Source organism: Sinohyriopsis cumingii, chromosome 12, assembly GCF_028554795.1.
Source record: "Sinohyriopsis cumingii isolate HCF-2022 chromosome 12, ASM2855479v2, whole genome shotgun sequence".
Taxonomy (NCBI): domain Eukaryota; kingdom Metazoa; phylum Mollusca; class Bivalvia; order Unionida; family Unionidae; genus Sinohyriopsis; species Sinohyriopsis cumingii.
The window spans coordinates 100,058,420-100,079,615 of NC_142972.1; the positions used below are offsets into that span (position 1 = coordinate 100,058,420).

The 21,196-nt window shown below is 34.3% G+C and overlaps 2 protein-coding genes across 2 annotated transcripts in view; both read right to left on the reverse strand.

The window, feature by feature from the left end:
• LOC149787088 (toll-like receptor 4) overlaps window positions 1-21,196 on the reverse strand; it is a 62,388-nt gene that overhangs the window by 31,574 nt on the left and 9,618 nt on the right. The gene's annotated exons all lie outside the window — the stretch shown is intronic.
• LOC149787089 (toll-like receptor 4) lies at window positions 1,246-12,189 on the reverse strand. Its single transcript, XM_089977610.1, has 2 exons — window positions 12,118-12,189; window positions 1,246-7,939 (listed from the first exon to the last, which is right to left on the reverse strand). Exon 2 carries the CDS (start codon window positions 7,914-7,916, stop codon window positions 5,565-5,567), a length of 2,352 nt encoding a protein of 783 aa, XP_089833736.1. The 5' UTR covers window positions 7,917-7,939; window positions 12,118-12,189; the 3' UTR covers window positions 1,246-5,564.

The window sequence follows — 21,196 nt, forward strand, 5'->3', positions numbered from 1 at the left end:
AGAGAAATACAGGAAGCAATTTCCGTTCGTAACAATTTGTACATTGAAGTGGCAAACTACTTTAAATAAAACAGTACTTGAAACCTACCAGGTGTTGGGAATTTGTGTTAGAGAAGTGTTGATGGAATATAGCTTTTGTCATAATTTTACGTTCAAAATGATGGGGGGAATAAAGTAGAACGGTAAGGAAAGATGTATAAATTTAATCTCACGCTGTTACATTTCATTACTTCCATTTTGCTTTATGAGGTGACGAAATGAGAAACGTTTCTCTTTTTATGAATATTTACACCCATGTATTTTTGAATGATGGTCTTTGCACATATATTTCATTATAACCATTTAGCTTCACAGAGTTGTAACTTTGGAAGTAAGTATCTATATAAAAAGAAAAACGTCTACATTATCTTCTTGAAACATATATTGATAATCGATGGAATTCTTATTTTGCTATTTGGTAAAAGAAAGTATCATTTTATGTTGGCACCTGTGACATGTTGCCTGATGAAATAAGACTAGCTTTGCGTTACATCTGTAACAAGTCGCCTTATGGAACAATACATGCTTTGTGTGAACAATTATTTTATCTCTCCCAAACAAGGGCCATATATGTATAGTATTGCATATATTATTATTTCCGGGCAAGTATCAATAAAATTGCCTAGTACAATTTGTTAATTCGTCCTTGACTTCTAATCAAAATGTGTCGCTACTCTGCTCCGAACATTCGTGCTTGCTACACTAAGAGAAATCTATTTTGATTTAACAAAGCAAATACGTTGAATCTTGAAGTATGTCCTTTATGTAGCAGTCACTCAGTTGCTATAGCCATTCATTTCTTATAATGTATTTCCTGTTTTGTTTTGTTTTTTTCATTGTTTCCAGAAGAGAGACAATGTTAATACATTTATCAAGTTTGATTGACAGTTGACACCGCTCCTTTGGCAAATTTGGCAAATTTTGATACATTTGTTTTCCGACATTTTTCGACATTGCATTTGCCCAATGAAGGTAATACTACAGAAAACTGCATATGTTCTCCGACGACTTTTTTCTAAATATTTCAGAATATTTTATGAAAACAAAAAAAAAATATTCTCGAAAATCCCAAGGATCTGTAACAAATAATTTTGTACATTTACTGATTAGTATATTGTTACGACCGTTCTTCAGGGCTCTTCCAGCCAGAGCACATTTTAAGTTCACATGGTACTAGCAAGTGGTGCAAAAAGATAGTAGAAATATGCAAGTGGTGCTGGTGCTGATTTTTTTTTTTTTGTATAACAACGTTAAGAAAACCAGAAAAGACTACAGAGAAGAAAGAAGACATATATTAGTTACGATGTCATAAATAAATAAAGCATAAAGTACGTTTTTACTTTTATTATGTTCTCTCTTCTGGTTCTCATACTTATATATTTACAATTTCCTTTACATAGAACGATACTAATTTTAATTTAATAAAAATAATACAAACCTACCTAGAAGATGACAATTATAACAAATTATATATATATATATATATATATATATATATATATATATATATATATATATATATGCAAACAACATTTTCAGGAATGGTGTTTCGTTCTGATTCAGTATACATTAATTTTAAAATCCCCAAACGGTAACGATATCAATTTTGTTACAATTCCGAATGTTCATTTTACGCCCAAATTAGTTTAACGAGAAACACACGACTGATGACGTAAGTGTAGTTTGTATGAAACCTGGAGCAATATTCAAACTCACCTCACCTTCTGGAATGCTCGAATGTTTGCACAGACATACGTAACAAAGGCAACCGATTTACTCCGACTCTGTGTTAAAAACGGGAACTTTACCAGTCTACGTTCTCTAACAAAAAATACTAAGCACAATTGTGCACAGCAAACCTGGTGGAGCACGTTCCGGGACGCATTAATAGACGAAAATGCACATTAAACAAACAGTGTGGTGTAAAATGTCTCCATTCCGTAAGAAATCAATACCTAATAGTTAATCGCAAAGTAGTGACGGGATACAGCACAAATGATGCACCGAATGCCATCAATCTTGTCCAATCAGTGTGATCAATGCAAATAAGATACATCTTCAAAAGTATTGCAAACAATAAGACTGAAACGATATAAGTATGATATAATTATGTGAGTAGAATTGCAATATAACAAAGTCCTATCACACATTTAGCGCCCTCCTTGTCAACTTTTTTATTATTAATGGCGTGTGAATTTCATACATCTATTGTATGTATCTACTGATTGATGAATGTCCAAGCAACCATTTAACTTTCTGTCAACTTTCAGTCGCGTTGTTTGCCCATCCCTTTAGGTATTTGAGTCAGGTAGATTTATATTTGTAGTAATGAAATGTTTACGGTAATCACACATCTCATTTCTGCTAGATGCCTTTGCATATTTCTTTGGAATATAATTTCCTTTTGTGATACGTTAAGGACGAACCACATTGGCAAGGTTTGCTTTACAACTTTCGCCATCTGAATGAAATTAATGTAACTTTCATGCTCGTGAATAAAGATTAAATAATGTAACAATTTACCCCAAAAGGCCCAAAGGGTCATTCTGAACAAATCAGTATAAGTTACAGTTACCTGTCCTTCGAAACTACTTGCATCCTTATAGCGTTATTTCAGTGTTACCGAGAGATTTTGAATTTCGACATATTAATTTTGAATTGCTGCATACAGAGGTATTGTTCTTGAAAATTGTACTCAGACTACTATTACACAATTTATTGTTTGATTTTTGAACGGAAGCTGTTTTGACTTTATGTTAAATTATTTTAATATATGCTGTATTTATTAACTAAACTCGCGTATGGAAATTATCACACAAAATGACTACGAATCCATGATTCAAAATGTAGTCTGTTAGGGAATTTGAGTAACTATAAGTTAACACTATTTAGTTCAAATACATAATTCAGAAACTCATATCAAATTAGTGGATTGCATTTATTTTCATGAGAGTTAGTTTTCGTAGCAGATAAAAAAAAATTAATACTTTTGCTGATAATAATAATGAAAATAATAATGATGATAATGATGATAATGTGGAATTAGTACAGTGACTAATCTTTAGAAGCTGTTAACACTTTATAGAATTAGATATACAAACATATATAATTACAAGATTTACAAAAACAGAATCCATGACACTGCAAAACAAGAACATGCTGACAATATTTAAGGAATTGAACATCGTTATGTTTTAAGTCTGCTCTTATAGTTGAAACAGATGTGTTTTAAGAGCATTCTTGAATGGGATCGCAATGTCTTTATGTATAATGTCTATTGGCAATTTATTCAAAGCAGTTGGGCCCTGGTAGGCAAGACAAAGTTGTCCATATATCTTCGTATTAATAGTGGGAACAATGAGAATGTGATGAATATTGTATATATTCATCATCAAAATTGTAATAATAGTATTTTTACACAATTTATTAATTATTTTTGTAACGAAAGCTGTGTTGATTTTTATCTTATGTTTAATTTGTCTAATTTATGTCGCAGATTTTAACTAGGCCTGCAAATGGAAACGAACACATAAAGTTATGATCAATCGACTACTCATGATGTATGCGTTTTGATAATGTTTCTACATACTATAGGATCGTGGCTAATTTAATTCCCATTTCACCAGAGTCAAATCATACTATGCGGAGTGTCCAATTTAATACTCCTGTGCGAGCAAACGACTTTTGAGTGCAGCTAATAATTAATCTAAAATTTTTCGTGTAAATAGAGTCTAAATAAACTATAATGGGTGTCACAGCTAGTACTGCAGTTAAATCATACAACTGTTAAAGACCACAGCCAAAAATGCCGATGGTAACAATGTTTCTTAACAACATAATATAATTGCTGTCTTTGTGAACTTTGTTTTACCATCACTCAAATTCCTTCATTTGTAGCAATGATACTAATGTCTACTGATAGACAGCAGGTGACCTCATCTTTGCCTGACACAATTTTGCAATTTATGCATGAATAATATAAAATCTTCAATTTTAGCAATATTGCTACCGATACGATTTTTTACATCAGGTATAAGCTACAGTATATGTGTCTTCGAGTTATTTCATATGCTTGTTCATATAACATTTTGGACAGTAACGTGTAGCCTATCAATTGCTGGAAACCTGAGTCAACATTCACAAAAGTCAACACTACTATTCAGATGTAAGTGTACCCGTAAACACTTACTTGGTAATTGTTTTTTCTTGACGTTTATGTATTTGAATGACCAATAAACTGCTCAAATACATCATGCCGAAACTAGTGCCACATTATTATATTTATTTGCCTCAATAGTTTTTCAACGCAAAGTATGCAATCAGAAGAGCCGACAGACATACAGATGATAAAGATTCAGGAGGTATCAATTGTCCTTTTAACGTGAATATCTGAAGAACAGTTCAAAATAGTATATATAAATTACATGTGGTTGATTCCAAATCAGATTCTAACACAGACACCTATGTGCTGACAGATGCACTAAGGGAGGGATTGAAACGACAGATAGACGCAATTAGAGTACTAGCTGCTGAATCTCGGTACGTGTCTTCGCTTTATAATGTTCTTTGCTAAACATTTGGAGGAACCTGAAATAGATGATCATCCCAACAAAATATGGTGTCATAATGAGTCTATCTTTAAGCTATCATTTAAAAATATATCATACATTTTTCTAAACGATGAAAATATAACATCCCACAAATATTATAGACTTGAATGGATAAGTTAATTGTCATAACCTTTGACATTTACCTATACTTAGAAGGAGTCTATGGGGCAAAATAACGGCTAAGTTACTTCTTGGTTAAACATATCATGTCTATTTGCTAGCTCAGTGAATCGGATGTACCCTCACATTCTTCAGTCCATGATCATGGTAAATAACGAGCAAAACACTGATAGAATATTACTTAAAATTAATGAGAAAATAAGAGCCAACATAAAAAGTTTGCAATAGACACTTCACAGCTTCACATTTTGAACAATATCTCAACAATCAGGTTTTTGTCTCCCTGTGGTATTTTATTTTCTCAAAATATCTAAAAATTCGGAGAATTCAATTTGCAAAACGATAAATAAAAAGCACTTTCATAATATTGCAAATATAAATAGCCTCATAGGTAACTTATCGTTGGTTCAGCTACACGATGATACTTTTGAATAAAATCATCTTTGCTGATAACAAAGCAATAACAATGTAAAAAGCATAATTTATACACCATGGTTTTGACGTTGTCGTTGTAAAGTTTAACGCCAATTTTCGGCACACGATAGGCTATACATGGCGGCCAGTATAAATGGTGGAGGAAGAACTGGGAAAACCCCGAAAAAGAACCACCGACCCACGAGAAGCTACTAACAAGCTTTTTTATACCCACATTGGCTGAATCCGAGACACGAACCCACGCAGACAGAGGTGAGATGGCAGTGATCCGTAACGGAAAGCGCTTTAGACCACTCGGCCACTCGGAGCCCCCACCATGGTTTTCTTTATATGCAAGATTAATACGTAAATAGAATTCCTTCAATCTTTTGTCAATGGGACGAAGTCATCACAAATGTGTTCCATTCCATACCCAATATCACCGGTGCATTTAATGATGGCTTTTACCAGCTTTTTCCAGAAGTCTTCCAAGTTTTCTTGATTTTCGGTGCCTGGCCATTCCAGTCGTGTCCATTTGAAGCAGACCTTTCTAAGAGAGGCTGGAAGAGATCTAACCATCACATTTTTCAAAGTCACCAAGATGATTGGTTTTCCTTGATACAGGGCAATTTCCGCCTCAAACTCGCACCATCGGCTTCGTGCAAACTCCTTTGAAATAATGAACAATACAGCAGATGATGAAGTGACGGCACGTACGATCTCATCTGAGATAATTACACCAACAGCAAAGTCTCGATCTGATATGCACACTAGATTATCCCTCACTCCAAGTTCCTTCTGTAGTCTTTTTTCCAGTTCTGGCAACATTTTCTTCAACACTATGTCATTATCAGAAAAACTATATGCAAGGTAAAGAAGAAATTTTCGTTGCACATCACTCTTGTCCTCAACAAACTCGTCTAGTTGCTTACGGATCCGACTGATTCTGAGCATGTGCCGATAATACCGGAAGTACAGGACAGCACATATGGAACCTATGAAAGGTATGGTACATAGCGCAAGGAGACCTTTGTACCTATGAAAAATACAACTATGACTGTAAGAATCAATATCGTCTATATAATTGTAGAGGAAAATTCCGGTTTTAGCGCAGACTATTCCATCAATATCGGAAATGTACCGCTTTGCATTCGATAGCCAACGTAACATATCTTCCTTGTCACAGTCACAACTTAATGGGTTCTTAGTTAAGTTTATTTGAATTTTGCCTACGACTCCAACAGAGTAGTTGTATCCATGTACAAAGTTATCTATCACGTGTCTTGTTCGAGAGTCTATTGTTGTAAGGCGATTTCCTTTTAGATTTAATGAACGCAGTTGCACCAAAGTAATTGACAGCCAATCGAGATTTTGTAAGAAGTTTCCTGAAAGATCCAAATGTTCCAGCTTTCTATTGTTTGCAAATATATCCGAGTGAAGACGAGTAAACCCATTGGCTGAGAGATTCAGAAATCGAAGGTTACGGTTCTCCCGGAATAAAATTCTCAGTTCCTCAGGATCAGTTTCTTCCATCTTTGAAAGAGAATTCCCATTCAAAAGAAGGGTTGTTAGTGAAGACATTTCAGAGAAGGTCAGACTTGAAAAGTATTCGCACTGATTGGAGGAGAAATCAAATTTTTCAAGTCGGTGTAACCCACTGATATGCATATCCATTCTAATGAAACAAATATGATTTAAGTATAATTCTCGAAGAACATTGTTTGTGGCAAAAATACATTGACTATGATGTTCACAATAAAATGTGTTGATTTTGTGACAGTCATTGCTTCCACCGACATTCACAACTTCGAGGCTATGCAATACTGGTATTGACGACATGTTACGAAAATAATAGCAAAGCGGGTTGTCATATCTGGATTGACTATCTTTGTCATCTTCGCAATTTTGATTCTGTCTATTTTTGAGAAATCGGCCATCTGAAATAACAAGTTGTCTTAATTTCTCCAACTTCATGATCTCGAAAAAGGTTTGTTTGTCAAGGAAAGCATCGTTACGTGACACATCCAAAACTTCTAGAAACGGAACAAAAAGGTTTAAATTTGGACTTGATATATGTTTTATGTTTGATTTCGGGATATGTAAGACACGAAGACGCGTTTGTTTGAAGCACGAGAAAAAAGTATCATCAAGAATTGCTGTTGATGACTCCCAGGACCCGTCATAGTTTATACCTTCTGCATAAACTTCTTCCAGAGCTGTCCCTGAAATTGTTACAATTTTACAGAGTCCATCGAAAATTAAATAAGTCGAGAAACTAACATTTAGGTATTGAAGGTTGAGCCGTAATGATAAATTGACCGGAGCTATTTCCAATGCAACCTGAATAGTGAAACTTGAGAGTTTCGGTAAAACTTTAAGATCGTCCATTCTGAATGACTCGCCGTCATTGATGACGCTATATGTATCGCTGACAATAGAGAGTTCCCTCAATAAATGAAACCCTAACTGGAAAAAATGTTTAAATGGAAACTGTAGTGAATAAACTTTACCGTCACTGCTTAACTGAAGTCTTAAACGTTGAATGTATTCAACTGGAGAATCAAACAAATGTTCTGCTCTAATGGTCTCTTCATCGTGTCCATCAAACTTGCACACAGTGGAACTGTTTCCTCTATCTCTACAAGGGCAATTTGGTGCGCACATGCTGGATATACTTCTGAAGATCCAAGGCAATATAGTCAAAACACAGCACAAAATAGAGCCACCCCTCATTGTTAGCTAGTAAGAAATGTCCTCTGAAAAATAAAAACGTATTGGTGGCATTAACTAATCAAATAAGATTAAGCAAACAAATATACAAGTAGGAAGGATGACATAGACGAGTATAGATGGCTGGCTTGATTATTGATTACTGACCGTCTGTGGAATGATATGAAATAAACAGAAGCCAAGGAAATATTTGCACCGACTTAATATTATTTCATTGCGGGTCAGTAACTAAAATGAATTTACCCATCTCCACCAATGATGTTAACTGACCCTGTGTACATTATTTGAAAATGAACTTCACTTAAAAGCGAAGGGAAGAATCAATGGGACCGTACACATTGACCATTATTTACCGAGATAATGGTTTCTCATTATACGAGAAGTCGAAACAAGGTCGTATTCATAGACTAAGAAATGGCACTGCGTAAATGGATTTTTCGGAACCCGTGACCCATATATCACGCGATGAAGAAATGCATGAGCAAGGGCATGCCACGTCCTTGAATGCAATCGCTGAGAAACGTTTTCCGTGCCGTGAACTGACGAAAAGTGGTGGTAGTTCTATATTCCTGAACAAGAAAGTGTTCATGAGTTGATAATTTGCCACGTCAAATGGGGGAACGTTCTTCCAAATAGTTATCCAAAAAGCCGTTCAGGTTCCATGTACTCAGTGTGGCACATAGGTCCAGTTTGTTGTTCACTTAGGCGTGCAGAAAACAATCGACAAAGTGTTAGCCGAATTTCATTGTACTAGCTTGAATACCATCGTAACACTATTATTTCGATTATGCGATGCTCGCCAGAGGATGGTTTCGAAGGGAAGAATAAGCAGGGTGACATTCGACCTAATACGTTTAATAGATACTACATTTAAAATGGTATCCGTCGAGAGCGTGGGATCCGTATTCAATATGACAGATAACCAGAAGCCGTGGCTTTCACACCATTTGAAACAGAACGTGTCATTGAGGAACCTGTTGACATCTAGGGCAGGTGTGCCTGAGGAGGTTCTCAGGGATTGTGAGACCGACTTGTGGCAGCAATTAGTACGTTGTTAAATATTGAGCAGATACACAAAACTTCGAAAAACCTCAGGTATAATGCAGTTCTATAGACATTTAACGGACGTTAAAATAAATTATACATCAGATTTGTGTGGGGAAATTTCGAGATTTGGACTGATATTTAAACACGATTTTGCTCGCCTATCGCGATGTAAGGGGTTTTGACCTTCAGGTTCAATCAAGGTAGGCCTCATCGTATGTGGATTCTGCGAGAACTATGGTCGTTTAAGGTTTAAGCTTAGTAGATGAGAAAATTTGAAAAGCCCTACCAATACGAGCTCGCGAAGTGCGTGAAGTATTACAATCTTGGACAACTCAGTAGAAACTTCGATGCTGGTGGACGAATGATGGTGTTTCTCCACACACAAAAAAAGCAATGTATTGGTCAAAAGTAATGGGTCCTTTGGAGTCAGATAGGACATGTTTTGTCTGATTAAAGAGAACCAAACACTGTTTTGATAAATATTAAATCGCTTGTAAATAAGTATTCAGTGCACGTTCTTTTTCGCAAATACCATTCGATGAATCGGCTACGAATCTTTTATCAGCGAAGAGATTTAACTACTGTTATGTCTATTTAATTTAATTGTTTGTTAGTTTAAATTTTCTTTCTATTCCATTACATGCTATTGTAATCTAACATTGTTTATCGGACTTAACCTTGTCCAAAATTGTGTTCAGTTCTGTTTGATGTGATTGACTATTTAATTCAGTGATGTAAACAACTAATAATAGCTTCATTATCTTCTATAGGTATGAGTTCATTGACCAAAATATTCAGGTAAGCATGCTTATATGGGTCTGGATTTTAGGGATTCCAAAGTGAATATTTTTGGTATTACGTTTTAAATAAACGATGCTCATCTGTTCATTCAAGAAGGTTATTTTCCATTGGGTAATTGTTTTTAGAAAATGATACTTTTTGACCAGAGGTCAAACAGAAAACTATATTATCTCCCGACTGTGAAGTGTATAGATTTTACCAGTCGTGCTTTAAAATCTAGCACTTTAGGTTGTGTTATGTTGTGACCAGTTTGGTTAAAATGTTATTTTCTGCACATTATTGAATTCAATGATTATTTTCTTTGGAAATACAAAAGTGCTCATTCAAAATTCTTGGATAAAGGCATTCATTGGAATTTATACTGAATTCAGAGACTGTTGAATATCAATAACAGACACGTAATCGCCTTCAGTTTTAAATCTCTTTGGGGCTTGATCTGAATTTTATTCAGGATTTTGTATTACTAGGAAATGTGACTTTAATCCTTTGATTAGTTTTGTATTTAATTCACAAAATCGTCGTAAGTTCATTTTTTCCCTCATTTTCACTTTGTATTTTAGGGAAATAAATTATTTGTTTAATTTTGCAAAGCTTGTTATCTTCACCCTTTTCTGTTACTTATTTTAGGGGCATAGACTCGTAATAGAACATTGGGCTATCGTCCTTGGGATACAAATATTTATCTAAAATATTTAAGAAAACTTTGTTTTTGAAAATTTTAATTTCCCTAGTTTCAGAACTTTTTGAATGCCATGCATTATGTCACATTTTAGAAATCTTTAGCGAAATCATCAAGATTTTTACAATGTCACCAAAAGAGGAGATTTATATTTCAAATCCTATCCGATAGCAGTTAGACTGTTAAAACAAGATGAATTACTTCAGCTTGTCAGAAAATATGATCTTTCTGAGGCAAAAGCTTCTTTAACGAAGGAAGAAATAAAAAATATTTTGCTCCCTTATTTGGTGGAAAATAATGTTTTAGATAAAAGTGCTTTGGGATTGATCATTATGACTGTACCAGACTGTAACATAAAAAGAAAGTAATTAAAATTAAACTACGAGATGAAATCAGACTTAAAAACGCTTGAACGTCTGAAAGAAGAAAAACAAATGCTGTTGAAGAAAGAAGAGAGAGAAACAAATTTAGTTACAATTGTACAAAAAAGAGAGATAGACAGATGTAAATGCAAAAAATGAAGACAGAAAATTACAGAGAGAAAGAGAAAAGGAAGAAATGGAATATCAATTTAGATTAAGAGAATTAGAGCTGACAAGTGCAAAGCACATCCCCACCTGACATACAAATTCAAGTTTGATGTTACTAAGAATATTAAGCTAGTGCCCCCTTTTAGAGAAAAAGAAGTAGACAAATAATTTCCTCATTTTGAAAACCTTATTGAAATTTCGAAATGGCCAAGGGAGCACTGGACTTTATTATTACAGAGTGCACTTTTTCGCAAAGCCCGAGACATATATGCATCCCTGACAGTACAGCAAAGTGCCTACTATGGTTAAGGAAGGCGTCTTAAAGGGTTATGAGTTAGTCCATGTGGCTTATCGGCAAACATTCAGGACCTATAAAGAACAAGCTGTACAAACTCATTTCGAATTTACAAGAGAGAAAAAAGAGCAGTTATTTCATAGGTGGTGCTTACCCTAGAAAGTTGATAAAGATTTCGAAAATCTCAGACAACTCGTATTACTTGAAAAATTCAAGAATTGCATCCATAGTGACATTAAGACGTATCTTGATAAGCATAAGGTCAAAACATTGGAAAATGCTGCTCGTACTGCTGACGAGTATTCCTAAACTCATAAAGTTTCTTTTGTAAGTAAGTCTTCTACCAGCCTAATATGAGCCCTTCTAAATTTCAACGTGGTGCCACTTTTAGAAATCATCAGCAATTGATTTGCAACCTAAAATTGTTAAAACAAAGTTATCATATTTTTTTTGTGAAATGTGGAATTTATTATTCTCGGTAATGTAATGAGGTTTTTGATTATACGCCGAAAACCCGTGAAAATTGAAGGGGGATTTTTCCGGTAAAAATTTATCTAATAAAAATAAAATGTATTTTAGTAGATATTTAAAAATATTTCATTCGTGAGGTGGAAACATTGTATTGTTACGCGTGGAATATCTCCATATACTTACCAAGGTATCGCTGTACAAGGCCTGCGTTTATTGCATTTCCGTCCTCATTGCTTTGTTTACATTAAGCTTGGTGTATTTTCCAATAACAGTATGGCATGTATAATGGTCTATTTGAAAAAGATTTAGTACCACCGCAATTAAAGACTAATATCCTAAATTTATTATAAAAGTCCCTGTAGTAAAGATAGAAAGTCTTACCTCTCATGCAATTATCCAGTCGCATCCACTGTTCGTCTCACAAAGAGCAGATATGCATTCAACCATATAAGTGACCCTGTTTTAAGCAGCAGTCGGAAGTTTGCATCAACGGTGATCCGCTTTAGATGAGCGATTCAAAATATCACGTGGTCTAAATGAATTTGACATGTGCAGACCACAAAAAGATCTGAACAGTGTATGTTAGATCGAAGCTGACGATATGATTAAGAAAATAAAGTGCTCCCAGCTTCAGCGATTACATAGACATGACAATTTTGAGTAAAACAATGACTGATTAGTAAAGTTGCCAGTTTTGAAGTAAAAGCACAAATTGGACACACATCTATGCGCACTTACGCAGGCACTTCAATCCTCACTGAGCTGAATATATGAGCCAACGTAGAGACAGGGGACCGAGTTTCATCGGCTCTCCACAGTTGCATTATAATCCTTATAATTATTCCTGATTTATGAAAATCTCAAACGTAATACCATCTCTTGATATAATCATGAAAACAAAGAAAAAATATTTCTAATATATTTGGTAGTGAGATACTGAAATATATAAATAGAGAAGAAAAAAACGGCTATAACAATTTTAGCACAAAGGTGGCGATTTTTAATTTTTCGAAACACATTTTCTCATTTAGAAAACATATCTGCCGTTTATATGTTATTCAAACATGCATTTCCGTATTTATGCCTATTTCATTTTTCTTCTTCTTCTTCTTCTTGTTCTCTCTCTCTCTCTCTCTCTCTCTCTCTCTCTCTCTCTCTACATTGGGATGTACAGATATTAAGATGTCCCAACTGTACAAACTCTTTATTGGATATTAAACGATCAACAACATGACATAAAGCAATGCCCCCAAACGTACTCCAAACAATAAAAGGTAGACTTAAAGTATTGTCTTTATGCATAAATTTTCTACATGAATCATGGAAACTATAAGCGACTGAACTAAAATAGCATGCTGCTGTGTGTCACCCAAGCAGTTATACTTTGATACAGTATTGTTTGCCGACATTGTTATGTAATAAAAGGTACATATGTTTATTGTAGAAAAAAACTGGTGATTAAAAATAGTAAAACATTTTTTAATGAGTAATTTTAATTCACATAACAATCATGCTTGAACACAATGGGTAACTCTAACTTTGATCGGTGTTTGCAAACGTGATAACAGAAAAGACCAAGAATAAATGTTACGCTTGAAGATAGATTAAGGGAATGAAAAAGGAAATCCTCACAATTAAACTCAAAATAATTAGAATCTGCATTGAAATGCTACGCTATGAAGTTTATGAGATACATCCACTCATGTGTCTTGACATTGCCACATGCGAGCCGTATCGATCTGTACATGAAATGTCGCAACAAAAATAATTCCCTTCATTTTCAAACTAAGGGGACGTCCATTAATTATATCAACAATTTTTAGGCAATTTTTTACCACCCACCCACCTACCCCACCCCGTCAGCAACTGTCAAACTTTCAGTGTACCCTCTAATAGCATTATGTCAAAAACATTTTACCCACCCCCCCACAAACTAACACTATTTTATACTGCTGGCTTTTAGGCTAAAAATAGAATTATGGAAATTAAAATCTGTCAGATGAATAAACACAATGGTATTAATCTCCAGATTAATGCCATATGTGGTTAATCTGTCTACAGTCTACAATCTACATTAAATAAAAACAAAATATGATGATGCAAGACTATGACTTCATTGGCAAGAGCTCAACCGGTTTAGGATTAAACTGGTGGGCTGTTGACGGGCGAGCGAGTGTGTGTCATACCAACGCACCGACTAATTTCATATTTTTTGATTTATTAAATTTATTGTAAAAAAATAACATTCTTGACGTCAATTTATCTTGAACCCCCCTCCCCCAAGTCAACAATTTTCAAACTCCTTCAAACCCCCTACCCCCATTTTGTTGACATAATTAATGGACGACCCCTAATGGGGTTATGACTGTCAGAAAAAAAATAATTTTAAGCATGCGAGTTACAACCTAAAATTGTAAAACAAGGCTATTATAAATTTATTGTGATATGAGGAATTTATTTTCTCGGTGCAGTAATGAGGCTATTGTTCGTGCGCAGAAAACCCATGAAAATACAAGTTTTTTTTCTTTAAAGAATTATGTAATAAAAATAAAATGTATTTTAGTAGATATTTGAAAATAGTTCATTCTTGAGGTGGAAACATATTATATTGTTACGAGTGGAATATATCCGTATATTTACCAAGGTACCACTGTATAAGGCCTGAGTTTTTTGCATTTCCGTCCTCAATACTCTTTTTACATTAAGCTCAGACAAAGGTAGAGTATTTAATGGTTACAGTAGTCTTTCACATGAGTATCTGTATGCAGGAGATCTGTATGGAGATGTGAAGAAATTGTTGATGTCTCGTAATGTAAGTGATGAATCAGAACTTTAACTAAAATCTATTAAGACCTATTCAAGCCATGTAGATCTACACAGGAAGTGTACTCTTAAAACTCGATGTCAGGCTGACATGTAAACCGGGCGATGGCAATTGTGATAGTGATGCAGCAGATGCATTTCTTTGTCCTTTTTACTGAAGGTTATGTTAACACCTTATCGGCTATATCATGCCAAATTGTATAAATTATACATAGAAGTAGCAGATCCAGGCTGGTCTTGAGAAGGTGTCGCACCGGCAACGCAAGGATGACAAGTTTGAAGCTAAATGACACACGGTACTAATGATATTGAAAAATGGGAACCAGCCTGAAAATGGGTGAACATAAAATAGAGTGTGTATGCTTTTTGCTGACCAGGATTGATTAATAATGTAAGTTTAATACTGTAAGTTATTTTTTAGGAAGAAGAAATTTTTGAGAGCTTATACAAGTTGTAAGCGAAAGAAAATAGAGACATTGTTTTATTGATGGAATTTCAGTCCTTAAACAGTCTTGAGTTTGGAACACTCATTGATAAAACTAGCACCTGACTCTTTGGTGCGGAATTGAAAGCACATGTTACAAACACATGCAGTTCCAGAAAATGCCGCGGATCGTATCCTTTTCCTCAACACAGAAGCTGACTTCCAGGTTTCGTCTATACTGATAAATATAGTTTTGATCATGAGCACTCAGAAATTTTAAGTTATTGAATTATTAATATTATGGTGTTTGCATAGGTTTACTAAAGGAACTGAATTAGTACCGTGAGTCCACTACTAACTGATCTAAGGCGGCTTTCTGCATCTTTAGGACTGTTTACTAAGAGGTATTACCGCCCTTACTCCAGTTACCGTTATTTGTTAAATTTACTTCCGGTCAGCAAAAAGACAGAAGCAATGAGGTCCAATAAAAGAATAGATGAGAGGTGCTCTTTTGATACTTCATGAGAGCTTAAAATGAATGTTGATTTAAGAGAGAGATGCACACGTATAAGGAAATATGCTTCAAATGAAGCGTGATCAACGATATGTCAGTTTATACACGTGTATGGTGCGTGAAATAAAATTAGATGAAAATGCAAATGACAACCGTTGTTCAAACATTTTTGTACACATCTTCAAGAAAATATTCCACAACCATGGATTATATATATATATATATATATATATATATATATATATATATATATATATATATATATATATGCCATATAGCATGTGCTCTTATTATGTAATAGTATTTGTTTTAGAAAGGCTAAATGTGACCTGAGGTCCAGTAGAAAAATATATAATCTTGTAACTCAGACGATATTTCAGTGGTGTTTTATTATCTAGTACCTTGAAGTTGTATTATATGTTGTGTCCAGTTGGGCAGGAAATATTATCTCTTCAAATTATGGAATTCAAGTGATTATTTTCTCTGAAAATATAAATATGCTCTGATAAAATTCTTGGTTAGACACATTCACTGGAATTTATAGTAAATTCAAATCTGGAATTATATTGATGTGATTCAACAAAAGACTGTTGGCACTTCAACACTCTACAAGTTACCACAGACACATTATTGCCGTCAGTTTTTGGATTTATTCTGGACTTCTACTAAATTTTATTCTGGACATTAAATTATTAGGACTTGTGTCTGTAATTCTTGAATTATTTTGGGATTTAATACTTTTTTCTTATTTTCACTTTGTATTCTAGGGAAATAAATAATTATGAATTTTACAAAGCTTGTTTCCTTTCACTTACATATTTTAAGATACTAGTACCAGAAAATCGGGCACTCTTTCTTGGGATACGAATGCATCCAAAATATTTCAGTAAATATTGTTTTTGAAATTTTGATTCTCCTTATTTTGGAGTTTTCTAAATTCCAGGCATTATTTCACATTTTAGAACTCTTCATTGAAATCAACAAGCGTTTTACAATGTCATCTCAATTGCAATTGATTATTTCAAATCCGACCCAGGAACAGTTAGACCCCTTGAAAAAAATATTATTTTTTTTCAGCTTGCCAGAACATATGATCTTTCTGGGGCAAAATCTTCTTTAACGATACAAGAAATAAAAAATATTTTGGTCCAATATTTGGTTGAGAAGAGTCTTTGGATAAAAGTGCTTTGGATTCTATTAGTAAATTTGTAACATACAAGGAAAGGAATTAGAATTAAATACAAGTTGGAATTAGGGTTAAAAAATCATCAGCCTCAGAAAGAGAAAGAGGAGAACCTAAGGTAATTAAATATAGAGGAAAGAGAGAACAAAATGCAATTGCAGAGAGACGAAGGAGAGAAACAAATGCAAATGCAATTAGAGAAAGAGGAGAGAGACACATACAGTTACAGAATGAGGAAAAACAAATACAAAGAAGACAAAAAGATACAAATGCAGAGAAAAAAGAAAAGGAAGAAAAGGAATATCAATTTAGACTAAAAGTATTAGAGCCGGCAGGTGAAAATCAATCCTCCATATAACAAATTTTAAGTTTTGATGTTACTCAGAATACTAGGTTAGTATCCCTTTTTGGAGAAAAAGAATTAATTAAATACTTTCCTCATTTTGACAAATTTGCTGAAAATTCAAAACGGCTAAGAGGACATTGGACTATTAAAGAGGAACTGGACAACCTCACGTCCAAATTGCAAGAGGAAAAGAGCCGTTATTTGATAAGTGGTGCTTAACCAATCTCAGACAACTCATACTGTTTGAAGAGTTCAAGAAATGCGTCCATAGTGACATTAAGACTTATCTTGATGAGCATAAGATCGAGATTTTAGAAAATCCTACTCGTACTGATGACAAGTATTCCTTAGCGCCTGAAGTTTCTTTTCAGTAAATCTTCGACTCAGCACTCATCCGGTAAAAAGGTATTGCGCTTAATACGAGCCCTTCCAAATCTTAATTTGGCACAACTTTGACAAATCAATATTCCGATCAGATTAATCAGAAGTCCTTATCTCTAGTTGTCCATGTCAGACACGGTGAGGATATAAGCGTTGGAATGCAATCCAACAGTATTGGCTTTGGAGTAACAAATATTAGAAATTCAGAAATTAGGAATAACCTAGACCAGAAACTTTCACATTTGCAGCAACAAGAAAAAAATGAACTAAAGCAGTTATCACTTGAATAAGAGTACTTATTTCCAGATGTTCCAACAATAACAAATACATTCTAACGTGCCGTTGAAATGCAAATTCTACACATTTGAAACAACACCCGTACATAATTAAATCCTCTCAAACAGGAATGCTTGAAAAAAATAAATTCAGTCTTTGCTGGAGAATGAGTTCATAGAACCAAGTAAAAGTGACTGGAGTACACCATAAATAGTTGTTCCGAAAGCAGATAATACTTCCCGCATGTGCACCGTCTATAGCAAGGTGAATAGTGTGACAAACGGATTCATTTCTATTACCATGTATCGATGACTGCATTAATACAATTGGACATCCAAAGTATATGAACGATTTTGACTTTATAAAAGGAGTTTAGCGAATTCCACTGACGGAAAGGGCAAAGGAAATTTCGGCATTCGTGACTCCAGATGGACTTTATAAATATAAAGTGTTTCCATTTGGGATGAAAGTTTCGACAAGTACTTGTCAACGTTAAATGAACATGATTACATTTGGTCTAGATAATTGTGATGCATACATCGATGATGTCATCATCTACAACGACACCTGGAAAGATCATTTAGCGACAATTCAGAAATTCTTCGACAGAAATTACACATACATACATACATACATACATACATACATACATACATGCATACATACGTACGTACGTACATACCTATTAATTAAAAGTAGTGGATCCATCTGGCTAGATTAATGTTTTGAATGAAATCTTATGTTGAATTTTCTTTCATGTTTAATGAATATAAAGAAACTTATAACGGAACATCTATCCGAAACTTTCATGAGTATCGGATGCTGATTAGGGAGATTAGGATGTAGAATGAGAGTACAATAAGGAAGAAACATATACAGTTATACAATTTTACTATTAAAACTAAATTTCTTTGTACGATTAAATATATGTACCGGACTAATACATATTTATCTGTAAAAGAATTCAGGAATTGAAGCCATATATATATATATATATATATATATATATATATATATATATATATATATATATATATATATATAATACAGGTTAGAAATTGTTTTAATAAGTACCCTGAGGAGATTCAAAACCAGATCCGCTGGTAAACGGCACCCATCGCCTTGCCTTTGCACAAACTAGTCCATATTCCATCACGACTGAGCACACACCACCAAACGATGATGTTACTGAGTCGGTGTTATACGCACTCATGTGTAGCAGACACACTTGCATGGAGACCTAGTAATTAATTCTCATCTATCTGCACAAACATTCCGGATTTCTATGCAAGAAAATCAAAGTACATGGGATTAATTGAAGAGAATTACAAATATGCGCCAAACATAATAGAACCTTCTGTCTCTGAATTCTAAGGAGAATACTTGATGATAGTAGGTAGAATTAATATTAAATAAAAATAATACTATCATACCAGTTAGATAATTTTTAATTCGTACACTATAGAGATTTGAATCAATGTCTGAGGGTAAACGTTAAACTGCTAGATGGTATATATATATATATATATATATATATATATATATATATATCCGAAAAAACATTTGATTATTTAAATGTCTTCCATTAGAAGAGATGCCCATTTCCTGAATAAAATGTCCCATAGATTACGCAATACCTCCGTATCTGTTTACCAATGAATAACACAAGGACTGCCAAATCTGTGTCATTGCTTGCATCACGTACCAACGACTTAAACAACGACTGTCACATGTGTTTGATTACTTTCATCAAGTACCAACGACTATTACAAGGACTGCCAGATGTGAGTGATTGCATCAATCAATTATCGACCACTAATACAAGCACTTCCAAACGTGAGTGATTACATGAATCAAGTACCAACGACTCATACAAGAACTGCCAGATGTGAGTGATTACATGAATCAAGTATCAGCCACTAATACAAGGACTTCCAGACGTAGGTGATTGCATGAATCAAGTTCTAACCACTAATATTGGGACTGCTAGATGTGATTACCTCAATCAAGTAAAGACTGGCAAGGTTATACACAGTAGACTAAATTTAAGAGAACATCGGTTTTTACCTACATGCCACCTATAATCCGCTGCAAAATTCATATCTTTGGTTTAATCATCCTCCAATTTTTTCCGGTTAAAAATTTAGAGACAAATTGTAAAGAGGAAAAGTGAGGTAAAATAATATGATTCAGGCTCTGTAAGCATCTTGAGGTCGTTACTAGCTTTTGCTTACCATATGGACGATGCTTGAGGAGGCACAGAAATCATTATCAACGTTCATCAGAACTGCACACTAAACATAGCTCTAGACCATAATGATACTGTCTGAGTATTCCATTGTTGTTAAGATCTTATGAATGAAACGGATTTATTTGGTTTAACAATTAAGTTTTTGATATCGCCTATTTACAAATTTCATTGTGTGGTTATTCTTGGTGTGTGCGATTCGAAGGCAGGTGAAGTAAAAGTAGGACATAGAGGGACTGACAGTACTGAAGCAAGTATATATTTTTTTGATAGATCTTGTTTTCCTTTGTTGGGTTTCGCTGATTTTGTAGCTTGGGAGTTAAAATTGCTGAATAGTTGATGAATTTCAGTGCGTGAAGTCTTCGGTAAATGACAAAGTAACATTTCACAATGAACGTTTAAAGTTGCTACGTGCCATTACAATCTCGTTAAATTGAATGATAGAGTATTTTCGTTTTCACTTTCTTCTGGGCATTCCATCTTCCATACTGTGTGAGTCATGTAACAAACTTTCTGGCTCACTTTTCATATAATCTCACTGAAGAACACCTCTAATATATCGTAAATGAATCATGATTCCTTAAAAACACTTAATTTTTGAAGGCCATGAAAGATAAACCTGGTTAAAATTTCCATAACAGCCTATGTTACGACTAAAAACTTCTAACGTGTAATTTTCTCTGATGATACAAAGCGCTTCGTGAAAACAGTGTAATATCGCCATAAATATATCATTGCAAATGTAGAACTATGAAATATGATTATTCAGGAAAACCTGTTTCAACGATAAGAAACAACACTACTAGTTTCATGTCCTAATATCAACATGCATGCACGACTTAAAAAGGATCTAACGCTTCGTAGTACCGGTCTTATCCCTAAAGCACTAACAGTCGTACATAGAAGTTTGAAGGAGTCTCTAGGACGTGCAGAATTTTTCTTAACGGCTAAAGACAGCAATGTGTATCCAAACTGGTCTAAGCTGAATGACAGCTACCATATTATCCGTGATTGGTCAAACATGTGGAGATTTGTTATCTATATGTATTTACCAGTCTAATGCAAAATATCCATCAAGTACTTACTCGTCAAGTGGATCAATCAGGCAAGATCACACTCAAACCCATCTATATCAATTCATAATTGAATGATAATTAGTCATGTGTCGGACGTTGGATGTCGACTACCGTGCAAGGTGATATTATAAAACACACCCACTCGTGGCCCAATAAAGAGCAACATGGATATACGAGAACCAATTCTGA

Bases quoted from the DNA above. Each gene is read 5' to 3' on its own strand.
- LOC149787089 (XM_089977610.1), bottom strand. From the start codon at position 7,916: ATGAGGGGTGGCTCTATTTTGTGCTGTGTTTTGACTATATTGCCTTGG.